The following is a 22433-nucleotide window of genomic DNA, read 5'->3' on the forward strand; positions in this document are numbered from 1 at the left end:
GGACTATTTTAACAAGGTCCTACATTTCTGGGTCTGGGAACATTTCAGTTGCGTTGCTTTCTATGGAGGGTCAGGAAAGGCTCTTAGAATTCATCAGAAATATCTTCATCTGTGTTCTGAAGATGGACGAAGGTCTTAACGGTTTGGAACGATATGAGGGTGAGAAATAAATGAAAGAAATAGGCGAACTATCCCTTTGAAGATAACAGACTACCTAAAAGTTCCAAAACTTTTGCAAGTTGCAAAGTTGCCAAATTAGCAGCTAAAGAGTTAAATTCATCTCTGTGTAATGCGCACTTTACACCAAACATCTATGATGCCTACAGAAGCTCCAGTAAATCCAGTAACATCACTTGTTCTTCCAACTCATTAACCATTTCTCATTAACAAACGATTTGACATTTAATTTGTGGCTAAGTGTTAAAAATGTCTAATAAGCTCCGACTCCTGGCCCGCCCTTCACCGTGGCCCCTGCTCCACCTCGCTGTGCCTTGTTTCCGTGGTTACTTGCGGATCCGCCGGCACTTACACAATCCTTTTAATCTATTTTTGTGTACCGCTGAGAGTGTGGACACCCACTTTCCACATGAGGCACAGAGGAGTCATCAGCCCTGGTTAAACAGACCGGCGTGCGGCTCATACCCACTGCGGGGATCTTTTGTACGCAAATAAAACCACATCAAAACAATGAATACCAGCTGACTGTTTACATCTCGCAGAACGCATCATTTCAGCTGGAGATCTTTTGACTATCAGCGATCGAAACCTCCTTCTTCATAACACGAGGTTTTTATGAAGACTCCATGATCTGAATTTCCTGCCTAGACGCTATATAAAAAACACAAATTGCCCTCATTTCCTTTCTCATTGCCAGTCTTTGTTGTGTTCTCATTTGGGCTCTGACAGCTGTGTTTATTGGGCAGAAAGAGAGTTGTCTAATCTAATGGAGGGTTGAGGGGGAACTGCATGATTGCTGGTATATATCTGCTGGTGAATGCTGCCGTATGCATGCCCGCTGACAATCAAGACCATTTTAAACGAACAGTTCACCCTAAATCAGTTCCTCAAACTCGCAATTGCGTGCTTTTTGAAGCCCTCGGTCACCACAAACAGCCTTTGTATCGTGTAGAGGTTTGGAATGATATGGATTTTCATTTTGGGGTGTATTTATCTGATGAGAGCAGATGTAGTGTTCTCTGGGGCACCTCAATTCACAGGATGCATGGTGTATAAAGTCTGCTTATGACTCACAGATATGAATCAGCGTTCGGCTCAAAGGAATATTGCGGGAGTGCTTTTCGGAACGTCATCCCGGGATTGTTATCGTTGCTGTAAACATGCTGCACGTCTCAGTCGGGGTGTTTTATTGGAGCGTGGAGAGACTGCATTATGGCAATTTTCCTGGGGATGAAAAATGCAACATTCAGTAGCTTTTCCATCAATATAGACAACAAATCTTAAAACAAAGAAATTTATTTTCTCGCTTGGTCTGTGGTTGCACTTTAAATTCCTGCCTTACGAAATGTACATTTATTATGAAGAACGTTATTATGAAGAATGATTGTTTATATATAGTACCGTTCAAAATTTCGGGGTCGATTTGTTTTGAAATTCTCACAAAGGCCGCATTTATTTGATCAAAATGAAGTAAAAAGAGTAAAAGTAATTTAATAGAACTGCTTTCTGTTACAATATATATAGCATGTCATTTACGGCAAAGTTGATTTCTCAGCAGCAATTACTTAAGTGTCATTTGATCCCTCAGAAAAAAATGTTATATGCTAATGCAGCATTATTAAAAATGGTTTAAACAGTTGTGTTGCTCAATATTTTCTTTGAGACTTTACTACATTTATTCAAATGAATTTGTTCTTGATAATGAGTGCCAACCCCAAACTTTTAAACTCTAATGCATATATTCGCATGAGGTCCAAAAGGATGAGACCACATGTGAAAAGTCTTATATTTGACATTTTTCACTTTTTTTCACCACAGTAAATTAATTTCACAAATCATAAACTCCATCCCAGATTGTTAGTGTGGTCTCAGACTTATGAAGCCCGCTGCTTATATATTTGTAAAATTTAAGCAGTAAAGCACATACATCTCCATAAAGTGACAGATGCACTGATGATCCTGTACAAGAACAGCAATACTCATTCCACAAGTCTCTTTACAACACTGATTCTTAGAAGCACAATTACTATAATCCACCCCAGATAATACCCACAATCCCCGTGCCATTATGCAATTTATTACCAGTCACTGCTGAGCACATCTACAGTACACACTTTGTGAACACACTTGCAACAAAACTAAATAGGCAGACTGAGTGCACTAGGGCAGAGAAAGGCATCCGATGATTTTGGCAACTGTATGTACATCCCCCAACAGTTGGCACATATTCCTCTTTGTATGAAGCCACAGAATAACCTCCTTTTCGTCGTTCGTTCTAATTAAAGGTGACGTAGGTTTAAAAATCTTTCCCTGGCTATGTTTGCATGGTTTTGCAGGGCATAGATCATTTCGAAAGTTTAGTAACAAACAATTTAGAGCCTACGGCCGTGTTCGGAATAGCATGAGCATACTAGCATACGCGCAGCAGACAACGTATTTGTTGAATTAGCCTAGCGGTGTGTTTTACTGTAGTATTTAATATGCGTGTGCGAAGAATGCACGAGCACACGCTTGAAATAAAAGCAAACAGCAGCTGTATTTATGTTTATCATTCCATACCGCATACGTTTTTTTGAAACATTAGGCATACTGACAATATACCGCTTAGTATGCTGGAATGCTATTCCGAACAGAGTTCATGATCACATCTGACTAGCTCTATAACCTTATCTATCCATACCGACACTTAAAAAAGGAGGGGGTGGGGTGGTAAGAAAATTCATTTAAAAATAAGTGAATCAACACTGATACCAATCACATATCAAACACGGACGACTGTTATCTTCAGTGTGGACGTTTTCACATATTTTATGCCTCTGGGCTATGAAATCCACAGTATTCTGTTATCTACTGTAGTGTTCGAGCAAGAGCTTTACAAGAAAATGTTTGGTTAACTAAGGCATCAGAAGTTTTCTTCAATGGCACATTCCACTGCGCGTTCAGTAATCCACGGTTTTGTAACGATCGGTTTCCTTAAAGCATTCCTTTGCTTGGAGGGCACTGTGCACTCAGAGCATCCAGGTGTTTTGGAAATCGTCGTTGCTCGAATCCTTGAACGATTCATCGCGAATTTAGGCTTGCGCTAAAGAGCGTTTGGCCTCAGGAGCGACAGCAGAGCAGTTTGTGAAAGACGTTCCTGAACTCCACATTGAAGGCGGTGTAGATGATGGGGTTGACGGCGCTGTTCACGTAGCCAAGCCATGTGACCACACTGATCAGCGTCGGCCCGATGTCACATGACTCGCACAGCGCCTTCGTCACATGGACCACGAAGAAAGGAGTCCAGCAGGCCAGAAACACACCTGGGGAGGAGATCGTGTCAGGAGTTTATGTATACGTTGCTAATTCTCTTTCATGTGCATAATTGAACAGATTACAGGCAGCAAAAGAACGAACCGTTTCTGGCTAGATGTGCCTTTAATTTTTTTTTCCAAATCTGTAATAGTGCCAGTTATCTTTTCATTCTGCTTGTGTATTATTTTCGTTTAGGCTAATATATTTCATCACGCTGATTTCACACCAAGATTTCATTGTGTATAAGTTGGTGACAATATATGGCCTGCGCTTTCATTGCCCTGGAAACAGCTTCATATATTTTATACATGAAAGGACTTCTTTTAGAAAGCACTTGTCAAGTTAATAATCCTAGAGCAGCAGGTGTCACATTAAACCATTGTAAGTTTTTATATACTGCAGAACGTGACATTTTAGCAGTGTTTTCATCACACTTGACCACCTGACGGCTGTCATTTAGGTCCAATTTCTGCTTATGCATTTATTCATGACTTGATTCATTATTTTCACATAAATGAACACACTGATGGATACCCACACAGTCTTGATTTTAAAAACCTCAGGTCATGGCAGGGCACTTTAAGTGTTTGAAAAGACCAGCATGGCGGCTCACCAGCATTTGTTTTGGATGCTGGAGTTTCTTAAAGTCATCTTAAAGGGACAGTTCAACAAAAATGAAGATTCAATTTTAATAAGCAGCTTAAAATGCTAATAAAGCTGTTTTTATGGAAGCCCGTTTCTGCCACAGAGCACAAAATAAAAAAGGATAATTGCTACCTTTTCTCACTCACAATTCTGACTTTTTCTTGCAATTGCATGTTTACATCTCACAACTTTTTTTCTCAGAATTACGTAATGCAAAGTTTCAATTCTGACTTTGTTCTCAGAATTGCTTGACATAAGTTTACAAGTCCGAATAGTCAAATATAAACTCAAAATTGCGTCAAATAAAATCATAATTGCATTATAAAAACTCAGAACTTAGATGATGTGATTTGCGAAGCCTTTTCAATTTATATTATTTATATTTTCAGTAATCTTTTTAAGCACTCTTTCACAGAATGGAGAGCCTCTGCTCGTCTTTACTTCTGAAAAACTTTGCCTCACTAATACATCCCTTTTATAGCTGATCATGTAACAGACCTGATGCCAATTAACTTAATGAGCTGCTAGATGTTCTCCCAGCTGAATCTTTTCAAATTTTCTTGCTTTATAAGCCCTTTCTTGCAGCAGCGCCAATTGCATTGCAATTGCAATTGAATTTTTATATAGCTTTTTTTTATTTATTCAGTTGCATAAACAGACCTCCATATGCTTTAGACATTTATATTATGAAAAGCAGAAAAAAACTAAAATGTAAAACTAAACTGATACATACCCACAACCACAGGCAGCACCTTCATTGCCTTCCGCTCCCGTCCGCTCACCCTGTTGCTCTTGCTGTGGCGGCGTCCCGTATGAGGCCGATGGCTCTTCCCCACGCCATTCTCCCGTCCGCTCTCATCCTCAGTGGCCTGCTCAGGGTTCTCTGCGTCCGAAACACTGTCCATCTGGGTGGTCATGGGGTCACTCTCTGCTGCTGGAGTCTGACCTTCTGCCTGCTCGTCCGTGGTAAGAGTAACTGGGCTGGCTGGGGAGATTGGCGTAGTCGGGGTCGTGGTGAGAGACGTCGGACTGAGACCGGCAGGCATGAGGTACACCACCTTCTCCCTCGCCCGTCCCTTCTCTTTCTGTAGAGCTGCTCCTAGGCGCAAAGACAGGCTTCTACGGCCTCTGGGTGGGCGGTGGAGGTGGGACCGGCTACGGCCAGAGCTCCATCGCTTTAGTCCCCTGAACATCCAGTAGTACAGGAGGAGCATGACAGGACAGGGGACGAAGAAGGAGCAGATGGAGGAGTAGACCACAAACTGGTTGTCCTCCAGCTTACACACGTGAGGGTCCCTGTTGGGCACCTGGTTCAAGCCGAATATGACAGGACTGGCTACGCCCAACGAAAGCACCCAGGTGGCTGTGATCAATGCTAGCTGACGAACGCTAAACTGGTTCCTGTTGTATTTCAGAGGGACCACCACTGCAATATACCTGTAACAGAGATGCAGAAAATCTAATAAGATTCACTGATACCAATTAGGATAACTATAATGATAAATATATTACACAAGTGGACAATATCTCTTCTATCTCTTTATTAAAAGCGCGTTCTGCAGTTTTGTTGTCTACCACTTTAAATGCTCTTTGAAGCAGGATGGATTCTGACTGGCTGCCTGCGTTTTTATTATCCTTCCACTCTACAAAAATTCTGACAGTCCTTAGCGGCCATGATTGTTTTCACAAGTGCCCTACAGAGGGTGATATATATCCCATTTGAAACACACCAAGTGATATTGTTTCTCTGATATTGTTCCCTTTCGAACTATAAAAAAAAGGCAAGAGTAACAACTTAATATCAAAATCAATCAAAATAATAAAAAAAAAAACATTCATTATTACAACTCAGTAAATTAAGACTAGGACCTGACTTTGACTTTGGACTTGGACCCAAAACTGTTTTCCAGAGTAGAAATAAAGTTTGGAGCAATGTGAGGGGATATAGATATTTTAAATTATTTTAATTGTTGGGTAAACTATCTTTTTGAAGGAACACTCCACTATTTTTGAAAACAGGCTGATTTTCCAAGTTAAACAGTTGAGTTTTACCATTTATTACCTCTATTTGACTGCTTTTACTGCAGTTACATTAGTTTGCTTTTAAAGCTTATGTTTATGCATAAAATCATGATTGACAAACTTGTGTTTGTTAATCATTGTGACCCGCGAGACCCGCAGGTGCAATCATTTTAAATTGCATGAGACCTCATAAGTCTGATTCATCTTCTCAATCATCTACACCCTGTCGACGCCAAACCTTTGTTTTCATCCTCAGAGACAAGCTCGCTTTTGTTTTAGTATGCGTCAAAGACGGATTGACCCTGCTCTGCCTTGGTCTGGGACCTCTTGAAGATGTTTCATATTGTTTATGTGAATCAGTGATGCTTGATGCACTGTGTTAAGTAATGAAATTCAGCTCCACGTCGCGGTTTCATTAGCATCCCGTTGAACGCCAACCACACATAACCACCAATTTAAGATTCACTGTGTGAACGCTCAGAGAGGCACAAAACAGACCTGCTGAATATTACAAAATCATTAAAAATCATATAAAATTTTAGGCACCACAAGAAACGTATAATCTAGATAATCTGCAAGGACAAACAATTCATTTTCTAGCTTTTTGCAGTGTTGGGGGTATATGGAAATGAAAAATAAAGAAATAGAAATTATGAGATTAAAGGTTGAAGTTATGAGATATTAAGTCATAATTATGGCATAATAATATGTCAGCCAGTTGTTGTTTTGTCACATTTGTCATATTTCTTATTTTTTTATTGTTTGCCACAGTTTTGACTTTTTATCTCACAATTATGACTTTTTATGTCATAATGTTTTTTATGCTACACTTGAACTTTTTTATATTATATTTCAATTATCATAAACATGCAATCATAAAACATCATATATCATAAACAACATCATAATTATGAGTCATACCAAAGCGTGACTTTACGTTATGTGTCGCAAATGAGCTTCCGTAGAGGTAACATGTTATGAAGTCCCGTGATGTGTGGGCTTTTAATGTGCTGATTTTTATATTTGTTGTATATATTGCCGTAAACAAGTTAAAGTTTGAGGTATTTCTAATAGTGGTGGGTGAGCAGGTGTGTGTGTGGGTGCGTGTCTCACCTATCCACACTAATTGCACATAAATTCAAAATGGAGGCAGTGCAGAGCATCACGTCCATAGTCATTAGGGCATCACAGATGTACATGCTCAGGGTCCACATGCCTCCCAGGAACTAAAACACACCCACACACATAGACAGAGAAAGATGGGTAAGACAACAGGACACGCATACTCGTATATACAGTATCTGCTAGTGGCATCAATTCCATAATATATATATATTTAAGAGATATTTTGGAGTGAGATATTCTTGTCATGTTCAAGGTCATGTTAGTTTTGGGAGCAGATGGTACTTGTTTATGGCCGTGACCGACTACAATTCATTCAAAGAATGAACCAAATCCTCTGTTAATTCATAGAGAGAAGTCTCTGAGGGAAATCACTCGCTGCATCAAGATTCACTTCACAGACAAACAAAGGGTAAAAACGTACACTGCGAGACACTAGAAATAGCTTCCTGGAGTACTCACTTCAGAGTAGACATAGAGCGGGAGTACCAGCACGGCCAAAAGAAGGTCAGCCACAGCCAAACTGACAATGAAGTAGTTAGTTGCGGTTTTAAGAGAGCGTTCGGTCAACACACTGAGGCACACTAGGACGTTCCCCAAGATAATGATGAGGATGAGAGGCACACCGCATATCAACGCGAGGTAGTTGTACCTCTCGTGGGCCACCGCTGGGTCTATACTGGGCGTCACATTGACCATGGTGCCCTGAAGTTCAGCTGCCAACCCGGATTCAACATCTGCGAGAGGACAAGATTGACACAGTGGAGGCTGTTTGTGCAGATGAATGGGGCTTTGTGTCTGTGTAATGCATGCTAATACTTGTTTGTGTTCCAGCCCATATGTTACTAGGAGAGGAATTATGACATGAAGAGGCCGTAAATATGAACAAGCGCCCTCATTTCACAGTCGTTTACATGCAGAGTGCTTGGAAATGCAGTCATATGTCTTTTTTTTTTTTGACAATAACAAACTCCATCTCCATTTGTCATCGAATGGCCACAAAATGCTGTCGTTTTAAGCTGTAACTGTGTTCAGATGTTTGCATCCGGTTCGCTTTCATACTAGTCAAAGTTCTTACCTTGAAACTGTCACAGTCAGACAGGATTTTGGGGCTTTGTAGAGTATGTTGACTTGTCTGGCGTCTGAGAGTGTTGTAATCACATTTCGGAAGCGCGTGGGATGAAGTTTACTCTTCAAGTCAACAGCAGCCATGCTGAAAGAGTTAGCACTTCGTTCATGCAATCTGAAAGAGCAGAGAGGTGATAATTGAATCTTCTCTTTATCCTTTATATAGGCGTCTTCGGCAATGCGCATGACTTAGCTGTGATAATCAAGTTAAAAAAGGACGCATATGAGTTTGACACCCCTGAAATACCGAAGAGTGGCGATGACAAACAAGCTAAAATGTGCCAAACCTAAGATATTTCAAACTATTTTTTTACACGTTTTTTACCCTTTAACTGCAGGTTTAATTGCTTGTTTAATAGACGATGTCGTTGTGGAATTCTGGAATTAGTATTTGATGAAGCGCAAAGACATAATATAACATCAATTCAATTTTGGAGTCAATTTAAATGAGTTGCACCAAATGTCGACTTTATGAAATTGGCTGTCATCATGCAATTTGCCTTGGTTTCTTTATTCTACGAGTGACACGTTGGAGTATGGGATCAGAGGATGCTCTGCTTCTGTAATAACGGACTGTTTGAAATTCTCCCCTCTCGCAACAACAGGTGAAGGTTGCCATGACAACCTCCAGTGTCTGTGTGTGTGTGTGTGTGTGTACCACAATGAAGACGGGAGGCACTTGTGAGCATGTACATAAATAAAAACCCAATCAAACCCGTTCCAGTTCACATCACTCTTTGGTAACTAATGAAAATGTTCAATTAGAGAAGTCTGTCCTCTCAGGTCGATGTTATCTTCCCCTGCGGCTTCTTCTCTTGGAAGTCTAGTAGTTGGAGGAGTCGCGCGCTTATCCAGATTGAATGGCGAACGCCTTTCAAATTTCTATTTAATCCCTATTAAACATGATCTGACACGAATTGTTACTCCAAAATGAAATCAGAGAAGTAAAATCAATAGCTGTTTGTGTAGTTTTTAGTAATATTACATTCACAGCAAATATAAATGACTAATAAAGCTGAAGCACATACATATACAGGGGTTGGACAATGAAACTGAAACACCTGGTTTTAGGCTACAATAATTAATTAGAAATAAATACAGCATCAATTCGTCTAGTGGCCAGAGGGATTTTCAGCCAGGTCTCTACGTGATGCTGGTGGAGGAAAACGTTTCCTGACCCGCTCCTCCAAAAGACCCCAAAGTGGCTCAATAATATTTAGATATGGTGACTGTGCAGGCCGTGGGAGACTTCACTCTTCACTTTTATATTCATTAAACCACTCTGTCACCGGTCTTGCTGTGTGTATTTCTGCATTATCATCCTGACACACGGTGGAAACAGGAGAGTTGAGGTGCACATTTAATTCTGCTTGTGCAGCAGTGTTTCCACATTTTTTGGGATAAAATCCGGGTTAGCACCCCGACATCCCTTTCAGACAGCTTCCTCTTGCATCCACAGTTACTCCAGTTGGATGTATATATGTATATGTATATATATATGTACTTCATAGATTAAATAGAATTTTATGGGCAGTGGTGAAACAACAATTTACATGAAATTAACTATTTTAAAGTATTAGTTATTTATATGAGCATTAAAATTGAAATATACGATTTCTGAAAATAATTTAGTGGACATTTTGTGAATTTATATAAGGCACCCGAAGTGCCTAGGATTGGACGATTATGGAATATACATCATCATGATTGCCTAGATTGATTAAATTAAGAGTTCTCTAATGTTTTTTTTTTTAATGTAATTTTTTATTATGCAAATGTGACATTATCTAATTAAATATTCACTAATTTGCATGCATTTCCAGAACAGAAATCAGAACATTTGGAGGGGTTGGGGTTATGTTTTAGGTATAACGCAATAAAAACCATCAGCATGCAGGCCTATCTGGGAATAAAACTGTAAAGTTTAAAGTGGAAATGTTTTGCTCAGTGCAAGAAAAAAACTGTTTTGAGCAAACTGATGATAATAGTGATTCAGAATAGTTGCTTATTAGCATGTCTATTATTAAACATATTAACTGTTTATTAGTACATAAAGCATTGTGCATGACCATATTCTACATCCCTAATCCTTCCTAAAACCTATTACTATTAATAAGTGAATTAAAAGTCTTTTCTAAAGCAAAAGCAAGAAGTGTGACTTTAAAATATGTTCAAATCATTGAAATCTACAGATGCACACTTGAACTGTTTTTTACGCTTTCTGAAACATGTTATGAAAAGCCACAAATCGTTTAACTGTACAATATTTTTGCCAGTTTTTTTAATTAAATAAAATTAATTGATTTGTAAAATGTCAAAGTGATATGCTGTTCAGGCTGTGCCATAAGGTTTTCTTGTTGCATGGATCACATATCTTTCTGTTGTGAGGGTATTAGCAGAAAGCTAAAAATCACTATGTGCTGACTCTATAATCTCCCAAAGTACAGAGCTAAACAAACACACCATGCCACCATGGCAGTTGTCAGTCTGGTAATCTATCCCCATGCTTCTCGTACCCTGCGTTCTGTTTGTAAATGTCATCCCAGGCAGGACATCCCTGGGTAATGGGAACATCAGGGAAAAGAAGAAAAAGTCGCTCACACAACCTGGTGTAAGTCACACAGATAACATAACCAGTCGTCTCGCCCCTGTCCTAGAACGTCCCCTTCGGGAGAGCCGTCGAGGCACAAATAGCTTCTGACGGTCTAGTTGACAGAGGACGCCTAGAATAATTTCATTAGAAAGTTTGAAATGCCATTGTCACATTGGCGTTCGCCCTAGAGCAGAAGGACTCGGAAGGTTGCATCTCATTACGCTCCACCTTCAAGCATGAACTGTTTGATTTTGCACATATGAGCCTACCGAGGCCAATATGAGACGCTTTATTGGGATTAAGTTCAGGCGGAAAGGTCGTTTCATTACAGGTGGAATGATTTAAGAATTAGTCTCTTTAGCGGAAGTGCCCTTTAGAGGCTTCGCATTCTCTGACCTTCTGAAAACGTTTTTGTTCTGCACTTTTCACAGGTTCAGTACATTTTGGTGTCCCTTGACTTCTTGTGGGAGCGCTAAAATGGTAATTCCTTGTTTAGAACTATTAATAAAATAGATTTGAGAATATTTTTTTTAAACATATCAAATGTATCACATATATTTGTTCTGTATATTTACTGTGAAGTACTTTTACTGTAAGTACATTACTTTATTAAAATAATAATAGTAATTTTGGTTAACTGTTTTCATTTGTCCTGTATTACTAAAAATATATCTGTAGCATGGCATGGCATGATGGGAAATATATTAGGAAATATTGTCTTATTTTTATTCAGAATGAGCTGAATTGAGAGCCATGCTGACCGCATTCATTTTGTTCAACTATTCAAAACTGTTACCTAAATTATTTAATAATATAAAAAAAATATTTAATAAATAAAAAAAAACATTTAATTTACAGGAAAAATAAGGATACTCTAGGTTACATTTTTAACACTTTTGTTTGCCTTTTAAATTTTTTTAAATGTAGCATTATTATATAATAATTATCACAAAAATTAAAAACTATATATTCAATTATTATTGTTATAAATTGTAATTTCAATTATAATAATTCAGTTAATTTTTCAATTATATTTAGACATTTTTACAGACTTTTCAGGAGTTCCAAGTCTAATTTGTGTGAATATAACCATATTTTGGTGACTAATTTGTACATGATCTAAAATTGAGCTGACAAAATCTGCCGTTTCAGGACATTCAATAATATCAAAATTATACATGAATTCAGTAAACAATGTTCGTCTGTTTCTAAAACTGCTTTCTTTAATGTTTTCTTATAGATGAGTATGTATTTGTATGGTTGCTTTAATATGGCCGTGTGAGGCCACTATTGCATCCATTTCTCTCATCCTGTTGTTTTGGACCGTCAAAGCGTTATTGATAACTGCCCAATTAAAAGTGTCTTTTGGTATTGAGCTACTGCTCTCACCTCCAGGAAGTTTCCACCACCAGCGATGGCAGCCGGCTTTAATTATAGTCAGAGAATTTCTGAGCTGCTACGATCCTCCATAACGGGAACAATGAAGAGTGATCAAGGTAATTACTGCCTTTCCTCTCTCTGTATTATAGTGATTTTTCTTCTAAGCTAATCAGAGCGCAGCAGTCTTTTTGTAGGTGTTCGAAAACTTTTGCCGTATCTCTGTGATCATTCTTCCCAAAAATAATGTTTGCACAGTGTAAGCGCTGCCTTATTAGTGGAGGTTAGTAAAGCGTCTTTCGTTGGCTTTCGTTGAATAAAGAGAGAATCTGATACGCCAGACTGAGGCGTCTCACCCGTCAATGAGAGATGGTCATCTTTTTTAATGTCAAGGGTCTGGAAAAAGCTTGACAGAAAGTGTTTTTCACCCTTAAATGGTTTGATTCATGAGAAGTCTTGAGAGGCGGCAGATCGGGTGATGGCCTGTGGCATTTGCTTTGTGTGGCTGAATGTCTTTTTGAAGATTTATAGCCACGAGGCTCTACAGGAAAACACTGAGGGAGCAAGATGAGAGATAAATGAGGAGACATTCACAGCAACAATAAAAGCTCCAGAGGGAGGTGAGGCAATGATCTATGTTAAGGGAGGCGATCACGTATTATGGCATGTGGAAAACAGAGGATCGGGTCACTAGGGAGCAAACAGCTACGATTTTCCAGTGTGCGTCTGTCTTTGATCTGTATTTGAAATATTTTAGTTAGAAGTTGATTTAGACTGTTACGAAAGCATCGGCTCTTTTAGCGTTAGCATTTATCGCACCGATACTTGCTTAACAGCCAAATGTCAATTCTATAGCCATCTTACTGAACCGTAAACGTCACGTGATTAATCAATCAGGATTCGCAAGAAACATACAGACAAATGTTTTGCTCCCATGAAGAAAAATGCGGTCGTTCCAATAGAAATCCGTATTTTTATGGCACCTTATTTATCGATACAGATGCGTCAAAGCACTGAGCGGTATCAAATAACAGAATAGAGTGTCAAGAAAGTAAAATGACTAGATTAAACACTCAATATTCGGTTAAAGGCATTTTATTATTGAAATGAAAGATGTCATTGGGGAAGCAGTTTCCACTTGTATCCAAGCAGGTCATGCAAACGTGCTGCGCTTACCAAAAATGTTTGGTTTTGAGGACATCTGCAGTACATGCTAGTCCTAAATGTTAATGAAATGAACCGTTAGGTGGTGTAGAACCAAAACACTGATGTTTCATCTAGCACTAAACTCATTTTCTCCAATAAAATCGCATTGCTCTCAATAGCAAAGAGCAACACATTGGATTTACTGGTGGGTATTTAGCTGTGCGGAGGAGGCATTCAGAAAGAATAAGTTTTTACTGGTGGGCAGCGGAATGGGGGAAAAAAAGAGTCTCAAGACGTTTTAAGAAGCTTACATATAAACACTGAAGAAGTAGTGCGATGGAATGGAAAAACACTGTTTTTGTATTTCCCAAAAACCAATTTATAGGCTTATCGCAGATTGACATATCTTACATGTCGTAAGAGAGGTATCTGCATTAAGCCAATAATGAGCTAATGATAGTAAAATGTCACGGATTAATTAAACCTGCTTCTGACATAATCAACTGAAGATGTCAACAGTCAGTCGCTTTGTTAAATGCCGTCATCCCAAACACAGACCGCGATAAGATTTCAGCCTCAGTTAATTTCACGCTGACAGATATATGAAACACAGACAGTTTAATGTGCTCAATCCACCATTTGTGCCTCATGACAGTTACCCCACTGTGAGATCTCGGTCATTGATTTTCACGTCTTAAGTCTTGTAGATCAACTGCTGGCTTATCTAGAGCCCCTTTCTCAATCTCGCTGTCTCATTTGGGCAATTAGCATTCAATGCACATTTAAGGTTTGAAAGAGAACAAGCGCAGTTCAGCCCTTTTTTCGAACAATTTAGGTTTTATGGGTTTTTGCTGTCCCGGGAGCGATGTTATACAAAATAACCGATGCATTGTGTTTTGCAAGCTCGTTGAAAGCAATCAAAGATCTTTACTATACCAATTAGGGACATTCTGTTGGCACCCACGTGGCGAATAATATTAGGGCTGTGAATAAACTCAACGGTTCGGTGGACCCAGTGCGGCCGTGATTAGTGCGAGGTCACAGTCTATCAGACAGCGCCCTCAGACTGTCAATTAGAAGGTCTGAAATTGAGAAAAAGAAAAAACGAGAAATGATGGGACAAAGCCATTTTAAAATGAGATAATTATTCTGATGGCGGGAGAAGATTAGATGTGATATAGGCTGGAATCGCTTTGAGGAACAGCAAGCAGTAGCTGTTGGTTATTAATTCATTTGTGTGTTCTGAGGGACTGATGATTTACAGTCTCTGTTGGATTTCATCTTAAATGTTGGCAGTTTGTGTTTGAATGTGTCCAATAAATGACCTATGAAAATGCATTTCTGGTAAAAACAAGTAATTTTTTTTTTTTATAAAAAGTAGCCAATTGTTTAAAATCTTTACGAATTTAAAATAATAATTAATCTATGAATGTTTTGTGATGTTATTTTCTGCCCCAAAAAAAGTTATGTTAATTTTCTAAGGTAGAAAGAAGAAAACTCAACTTTTGTTTTATTTTATTTCCTTTTATTTAATTAAAATTTGTTTACCTTTTGTTTAGTTTTATTTCAGAACTGTCAGAACAAATTTATTACAATATTTATTAAATACTCATATTTATTAAATATTACAAAATGTATTAAAAGCCAGATTTTTTATTGTAAAAAATTAAATTGAAGACATTTTACTCCATCATTTAAAAATAGCACTGTCAACTCAACACAAAGTTTTAAAGCAAATATATTATTTAGGTAATATTTTAATAACTTACAATAATATTTAAAAAACAATTACTAAACTTTGGCAAAATTTGTATCTATAATAACTAGCTTACATTTTTTTGTCATAAAGTACAAATTGGAGATTTAAACATACACATTTAAATGTGGTTTATGAGGACACAAATTTGTGTAGTAATATGGGTATGACAAAGGCATTACAACATGCAGGCTATTATGAGGACACTTTCGGTGTCCCGGTAATTTAAAGGTTTATAAATTATATACAGTGAGTTTTTTTTTAAATCTGAAAATGTCTTTTTCTTTTACCAATCTTGAGCCTTTTCATCACGGCCCCACTTTTTCCACATTACTCCATTAAAGCAGAGCCTGCTGCGAGGTAGTAACCATCTTCAGTCAGTGAATTCTTCTTTATCACACTCACACACTCACATCATGGTCAGATTACTATCAAACTCCCCAGCTTCAGAGTTTTTACAGCGCCCCAGCGCCAGGTATTTACGTTCCCCTCGGCTTTGTGCCAGACGGAACCAAGTGGCTTATAAGTACAAGATATGATTGACCTTTTCCTGCTTGATCTCTGGTTCTCAGTGGATTTACAGAAATGGCATCCAACAACACGAGTTGCCCTTTCAACCAGTATTTAGATACAGCTCTGTTTTAACTCTAAGTTCAAAAGAAGCACCTTTGTAGATTTAAACGTGTGATTCATTCAAGTGAATCCTAAATGATGCTTTCTCTCTACTATATGTAGAGCTAGAAGGTTTGATTCATTGTAGTGAATCTGATTCATGCTAGTAAATTCCAAATTATCTGTCCTTTTTTATTTGTACTGTATCACTGAAAAATCCAATTGCATAAATTATATTTTCTCTGATTTGTAATGCAAGTCTGATTCACTGTAGTGAATCTGATTCATTTAAGTGAATCCTAAATTATATTTTCTCTTTTCGATATGTAGTGCTAGAAAGTCTGATTCACTCTAGTGAATCTGATTCATGCTAGAATATCCCAAATTATTCTTAGCTTTTTTTGTAATGTAGCATTGAAAAGTCTGATATAATGCATTGAATCTGATTCATTCAAATGAATCCTAAATGATCTCTCACACACATTCACTCTCACATAAAGGGTTGAAAATTCAGATTTGTTAATCCTAAATGATTCTTTATTTTTATTATACGTAGCACTGGAATTCATTACAGTCAATTGTTTTCATTCTAAATTAAAACTTACTATATACTGATTTGATTATTTAATACACTTTTATTTCTAAAAATATAATAGCAGCTAAAATTACTTAAAGTGCACTTATTATTGTTTATGAAAGGTAAATTTTTTGGTTTTGGGAGTCCCCAACAATGGGTTGACATGCATGCAAGGTCCAAAAACACTTTCATTTTCTTATGCATTTATTTTTTACTTATTTGCTCAACGTCTCCCAAACGATTCATAGAAAGGATTCATTTTAACAAACCTGTGATTGGTCAATGTCATTTAAAGCAGTGTTTGTTAGCTTTAAATGCTCCATAAGCGGCATCTAGTTGCAAAGAATTAGCAATTCCATTCAGACCAACTCGAAAATTAAGTTTTCCTAGGACTATTCGCGTAATAAGTGGGCAGGCAATATGTTAATATTTTATGTGGTCAAAAAGAGATGCTAATCTTGGCGCATATTCTCCTTGGCCAAAAATTACAAACAAAACAAATTGTATATTCAATGCATTGTCAATTTTTTTTTTTGCCCACTTCTTGCATCTAAATGTTTCCATTGGACCAATTGAATTTCTGACCTGCACAAATTTCTGTTGAGACAACTGTTGCCACAAAAAAACAATAAATTAAATTGGACCGATGGAAACATTTAGCTGCAATGAGTCACAAGAACATTTTCAGTTAGGAGGCACAATTTTTTTAGTGTGTAAACAAGTTAATTCAACAACGCATGTTGCTATTGAAATCTCTTTTTAACCTTTGACATACTGACAGCCACCATAATAATGCAGTTGGTAAAGGAGAAAGAAGTATATACATATATATATATTCATGTAAACACAAAGAATATATAAACACATGGCACTTAAACAACAATAGATGTAACATAAAGCCCAAATGTACATAACTGATAATAAAAATCTATTACAAAACATGATTATTTAAGGAAATAACTGTAAAGTGTCACGCACAGATTTCTGGAAATGTAATTTCACAATTTTTGACTGTAAATTATACATTGATTTGTTCAATTTACTTCTAAAAATAAATACTGTAAAAGTCTTGCTAGATGATTCACAATTTTTCCCTGTAAATATTACAGGAACGTACTGTTAACCTATTACAACTGTTTTTTTCCATAGCGTTTTTACAGTTAAAATTTTTAAATTAAAAATCCTGACCTTGGGCTCTCCATACGGCTACATTTTTATGCATATTTTCAGTTACTGTATATTTGACCGGTGTATCTTCCATTCAAGCATATGGTAATGATGTAATTTATTCTCAACCCACATTGCTGAGGGGCGTTTGACAGTCGTCACCGAGAGCCTGAAATAGCATGCTGATCTACTTCCTGCACCTCTCAAGAGATTCTTCAGACATATCATAATTGTGTATATTACACTGAACAACTGAAGGAGGGGGCTGGTATGGGGGCAGGGTGGGCAATAAATAAAAAGTCCGCCCACTTGCGGTCCGCAGTACCATAGCAACGAACCTGTGGATTTCAGTACCAGATGGTCACCAGGAATTTAATCTTCTATTTTTCTTACCCAATTGCGTGAAGAGAACCATAAGTTTTTAGGCTGGGTGGCTTGGCCAGACTCTAGATGCAATTAAAAATCCCGGTTCCTCAACGGGTCACTGGATGAACATCGCATGAATGATCAATGTTTTGCAGATGCCGAGCAGAGGCGCGAGATTCATAGTGAATGCCGACATGTTGTCAGAGAGTTTCTTTGAAGGCTGTTTGTGGTTGTGAGCAACAGGTGCTAAACAGCCCAGACTCCATTACAGCCACCTGTCTGGTTCCACCAGCGTGGTTCTGTTGGATCCGCTCCACTGAGTTTCCGTCACCAGAGGAAATGACAACCTAAATGTGTCTTTTTGACCAGCTGCGTGCACAGCAACAACAGCATGACAGCGGTGGGGGGGGGGGGATATTGAGCTGGCACGGACCCTTGGTTGGACACTGTGTGTGTCCGTATGTGTGTGTGTGTGTGTTGAGTTAGTTGCTATGGTTTCTAAAACTCAAAGCTCTCTGTGCGATATGTACCTCATATGGGCGGTGTTAATAATCCAGCCCAATCTCATGAGTTTTTGCATGCGATTCATTTGAAAAAATTAAGCATGAAGGTCTAACTTAAACCTGTTATATTAAACCAACAAATTATCCACCAATTAGGCAAAACGTAAGATGGTTATGCTGAGCTGTCTGGAATGAAACCTCTGTCTAGGTTTAGGGGTTAAAAGGCACAAGGTTCACTGATTAAAACGATTGCTTTATTCAGTTGGACAAAAGGGAATAAAAAAAAGAAACTTTCACAAGTTTCTTTTAAACTTTCTTTTCAGTTTCACATTTTCCGTTCAATGACAATATTATAATTAATTATCACCAGGTGTTAATTAATACACCTGGTGCTACAGAGAGTCACGTAATGTGGAAGGTTTAGTTTAAATAGCAAAATAAATCAAATAAAAATGAAATTAAATAACAAAAGGAGTACATATACTGTATATGTGTGTGTGGTGTGGTTTATATATACTTGTGGGGACTTGAACTTGAACATACACAGTCTCATGGGGACTGTGGGGACCAAAATTGAGGTCCCCATGGATACAAAAGCTTATAAATCACATTGATTGAGTTTCTTTGAGAAAGTAAAAATGCAGAAAGTTTTCTGTAAGGGGTAGGACAATAGAAAAGATGGTTTGTACGGTTTAAAAGTCATTATGACTATGGAGAGTCCAGGATAGCTGACCAGACGTGTGTTTGTATGCATATGTATACTCATTATAGATTTATAGAATTATTAGTATGCAATATCAATTCTATATTTTATATATTGTATATAATTATATATAATATATATAATTGTCGATATAAGTCTTTGCTATGTATCTGTAATTTTTATTGTTGTATTGCATTGCATTGTTATGAGATTTTAAAATATTCAATAAAATATAAATAGGAAGATATCAGCTACAAACAGTCTGAAGTCATCAGCGTAATTTGGTTGTCACTTTTTCAGTGTTTTGGCTCGGTTCATGGCTATTGCTGTCATTTATATATGTGATCAAATGCAGAAAAAAAGGGAGGATTCACTCAAGCAGAAAAGCTTTGTACAGATACACCGTGAGCCCTGTCTCAATTCCGCGCAGATAAGTCTGTGCTCATTCATATTCATGAATTTTGTTTGTCATTTGCATAATTTAAAAGGCAAATGTTTCTGGTTCACACAAAACGAAGATGTAAAACCTAATAGGAACAGACCGCCGTTTATCTGATCGTGTTTCCTCATTTAATTGTTAGTTTAAAGTCTTACATACAGGCAAAGAGAAAAACTTCACAGTTATTAAAAAAGACGTATGTTCTTACCTGACGCTTGAAACTCAAAACGGACACAGAAACCGTCACAGGAAATCATCGGGAATTTCCACACAGAATTTTCCATTCCAATTTCCGCCTTTCCGTCCCACGAGGTGTCAGCGCAGAGGTCACACAAGTGTCCTGTCAGTCTCCCATCGTCTCAGCATTTACGTTGTGCTCCGTGAGAGAAGTGCATCTTCTAGCTGGGCTCTTTTTTGTCTCTGACAGGCTCGTAGGTGTCAGAAAGTTTCCTCAGGTAGCGGATCTCTAGTTTTATACGTGCCGTCTCTTGCTCTCTTAGTTCATTAGCCGCTGTCTGTGAAGATAGAGTGAGAGAGCGCTCTCATTCTCTCCGCTCCTCTGTCTGTGCGCCACATGCTCTCTGCTTCTGTTGCTCGCTTCCTCTTTCTCACCTCCCTCTCCCCTCCTTCTTACCTTGTGACTCTTTTCTATTTATGTGTTTCTTTTCTTCTGGCTCTCACAGGCTCTCTTTACACCTGTCTGTCACTCTTTCCTTTTCTTCTCTTCAGTTTTTCTCTCGCTTTCTGTCTCTCTCTTTCCTGCACGTTTAATTGGCCGAGTGCACCTGTGGCTGTGATTGGTTGACAGATGAATGACTTGAACTCTCTCTCTCTGTGAACAGATGTTGACCAATCAGTGACCCAGAACAAGCTTCTGGTTCTGACACACAAAGCCGCTCAATTTGAGCTCGGGACACGGGGTCCTAAATGTGTGGCGTGTCCTTCGTGTCTCACTGGTAAATATGCTCAAAGGGAAAAAAGCAGGGATGGCTTCTTTGACTCCAGTGTTCAGATGCATTACCTGAAACAACCAATTAGGTTTTGTTTGCTTTGGTTGTGAGGGCCGGCCCTACGGTGACCCTTTTTGGTCTCTTTTATTTATATCTATTTGAGCTTTTAGAACAGTAAATGTTCCCGGGCTCTTGAGGAGCATAAGCAGTAATGCCAACAAAATGGGGGTTATTTACTTTTGAGTGGATATTTTAGGAGACAGATGAAAATGTATGTGTGTATGGGGGATGTTGTGTAAGAGTGTGAGATATGTGGATCTGGGAAACCATATGGGTGGGTGGAAAGCGTTACTTTCCAACAAATGTATTTTTCAGGGTAATACCTGCCCAGACTCAGCCCACCATCTTGCCTTATCTTTATCTCTGTCCTTGCCAACAAAATGTCTTAGTGAAAATAGGTCCTGTCCAATATGGTTCTAATCCCTGGTTCTGAAGTATTTTAAAGTAATGTAATGAGACATATCTTAATATATATATATATATATATTAATAGAGTTATTTTTGACCTTACTGAATATGCATTTGTTAGAATTTCCACTTCAAACACAAAATGTAATTGTACTGTAATTTGTGTTTGTTAAATTAACAGTATTAGTGACATTATTTAACGCAAGCATGTGGTAATTTGCACTTTGCAATTAGCAAATTTGGTAATTTATATAATTATAATAATAATAATAAATTTATGTTATAGCCAAAAGACGGCTTGCATTCATGGCCCTTAATTTCAAAAAATTTACTCATCCCAAAAATTTGAACCGTAGTGTATATTAATTAATTTCTTGTTTGATTTGATATTTATACCATTTCTTGAACATCGTTTCCTTGTACTAACAAATGTAGCCAAAAATCTATATATTTCTGCAGGTTTACATTAAAGTACCATTCAATAAAATCAAATCACAAAGTTTTTGGATTTTAAACATTTCCAGCTTGTTAGGTATTTTTCACATTTTATAACTTTTCAAACAACAACAACAGTCTTTTTGGCTAGTCACTTTCCTTTCGGTCTTCACATCCTTTGTAAACATTGCACGTGTCAAAATGATTGCCGCTTTAAATTAAAAGAGCTGAGAGCTCGCGGAAAAATGACTCACAGATCATTTCACGTGTCATTTTGAGTGAAATTGATAATATCTCAGTGGGTGAGTTGTTTACTCTGTAATTAGTCTACCCATTTCCAAAAGTTTGATACATTCAGGCCAATTTGTCGACGGTTTGTAAACTTAGGCATTATTGCATTGACAGGATAATGAGCCATCTCTTATGACTTTTCACTGTATTTCAATTGCCTCTGAAACTTTACCAACTGCTGTTGCCATTGGACAGTGTTACTTCAGAAAAATGAATGATTTAGACATTTTTTTTATCTCACTATCAGAAGCGCTGCGGTGCACATTTGCACATTTGCTTTAAACCCTACTCAACTTTCTACTCAATGTGTTGCCTCATCTCAGCAGTTCGTATTAAACAATTAATCAACAGTGGAAAAAATTACTTGCTGCTCTTTTGTCAAGATGAATTTCTGTCAGCCTGAAAGGCCCTGCAGGTTCTGCGGTGAGCACAGCTTTGTGTATTTGTGTGTAGATGTATAGGTGTTTGCATGTTTGTGTTTGACCAGTTTGGGATGCAAGAATCAGAACATGTGCTCTAAACCTCTGCAAACAGAGATAAGGAAGACATGGATTGCTGAACATTTGCTGCCTGCTGATAAAGCACAAGAAGTCTATCAACTATGAGGTGAAGGAGACCCCAATTAAAAAGTACATCGCTTTGACCTGTCAGTCTCACCAAGG

At 37.9% G+C, this 22433-nt stretch overlaps 1 protein-coding gene across 1 annotated transcript; it reads right to left on the bottom strand.

Moving 5' to 3' along the window:
- Window positions 1–1457: 1457 nt before the first annotated feature.
- drd4-rs (dopamine receptor D4 related sequence) lies at window positions 1458–20289 on the bottom strand. Its single transcript, XM_043238027.1, has 6 exons — window positions 19836–20289; window positions 8339–8503; window positions 7723–7997; window positions 7252–7364; window positions 4850–5553; window positions 1458–3479 (listed from the first exon to the last, which is right to left on the bottom strand). The coding sequence occupies exons 3-6, from the start codon at window positions 7957–7959 to the stop codon at window positions 3277–3279; spliced, it is 1257 nt and encodes a 418-aa protein (XP_043093962.1). The 5' UTR covers window positions 7960–7997; window positions 8339–8503; window positions 19836–20289; the 3' UTR covers window positions 1458–3276.
- Between the last annotated feature and the right edge of the window lie 2144 nt (window positions 20290–22433).

Source organism: Puntigrus tetrazona, chromosome 4 (genome assembly GCF_018831695.1).
Source record: "Puntigrus tetrazona isolate hp1 chromosome 4, ASM1883169v1, whole genome shotgun sequence".
NCBI lineage: Eukaryota > Metazoa > Chordata > Actinopteri > Cypriniformes > Cyprinidae > Puntigrus > Puntigrus tetrazona.

Bases quoted from the DNA above. Each gene is read 5' to 3' on its own strand.
- drd4-rs (XM_043238027.1), bottom strand. From the start codon at position 7,959: ATGGTCAATGTGACGCCCAGTATAGACCCAGCGGTGGCCCACGAGAGG. The intron at 7,365-7,722 runs GTGAGTACTCCA...GGTGTGTTTTAG, and splicing joins CGCTCTATGTCTACTCTGAA to TTCCTGGGAGGCATGTGGAC. The intron at 5,554-7,251 runs GTGAGACACGCA...TCTCTGTTACAG, and splicing joins TGTGCAATTAGTGTGGATAG to GTATATTGCAGTGGTGGTCC.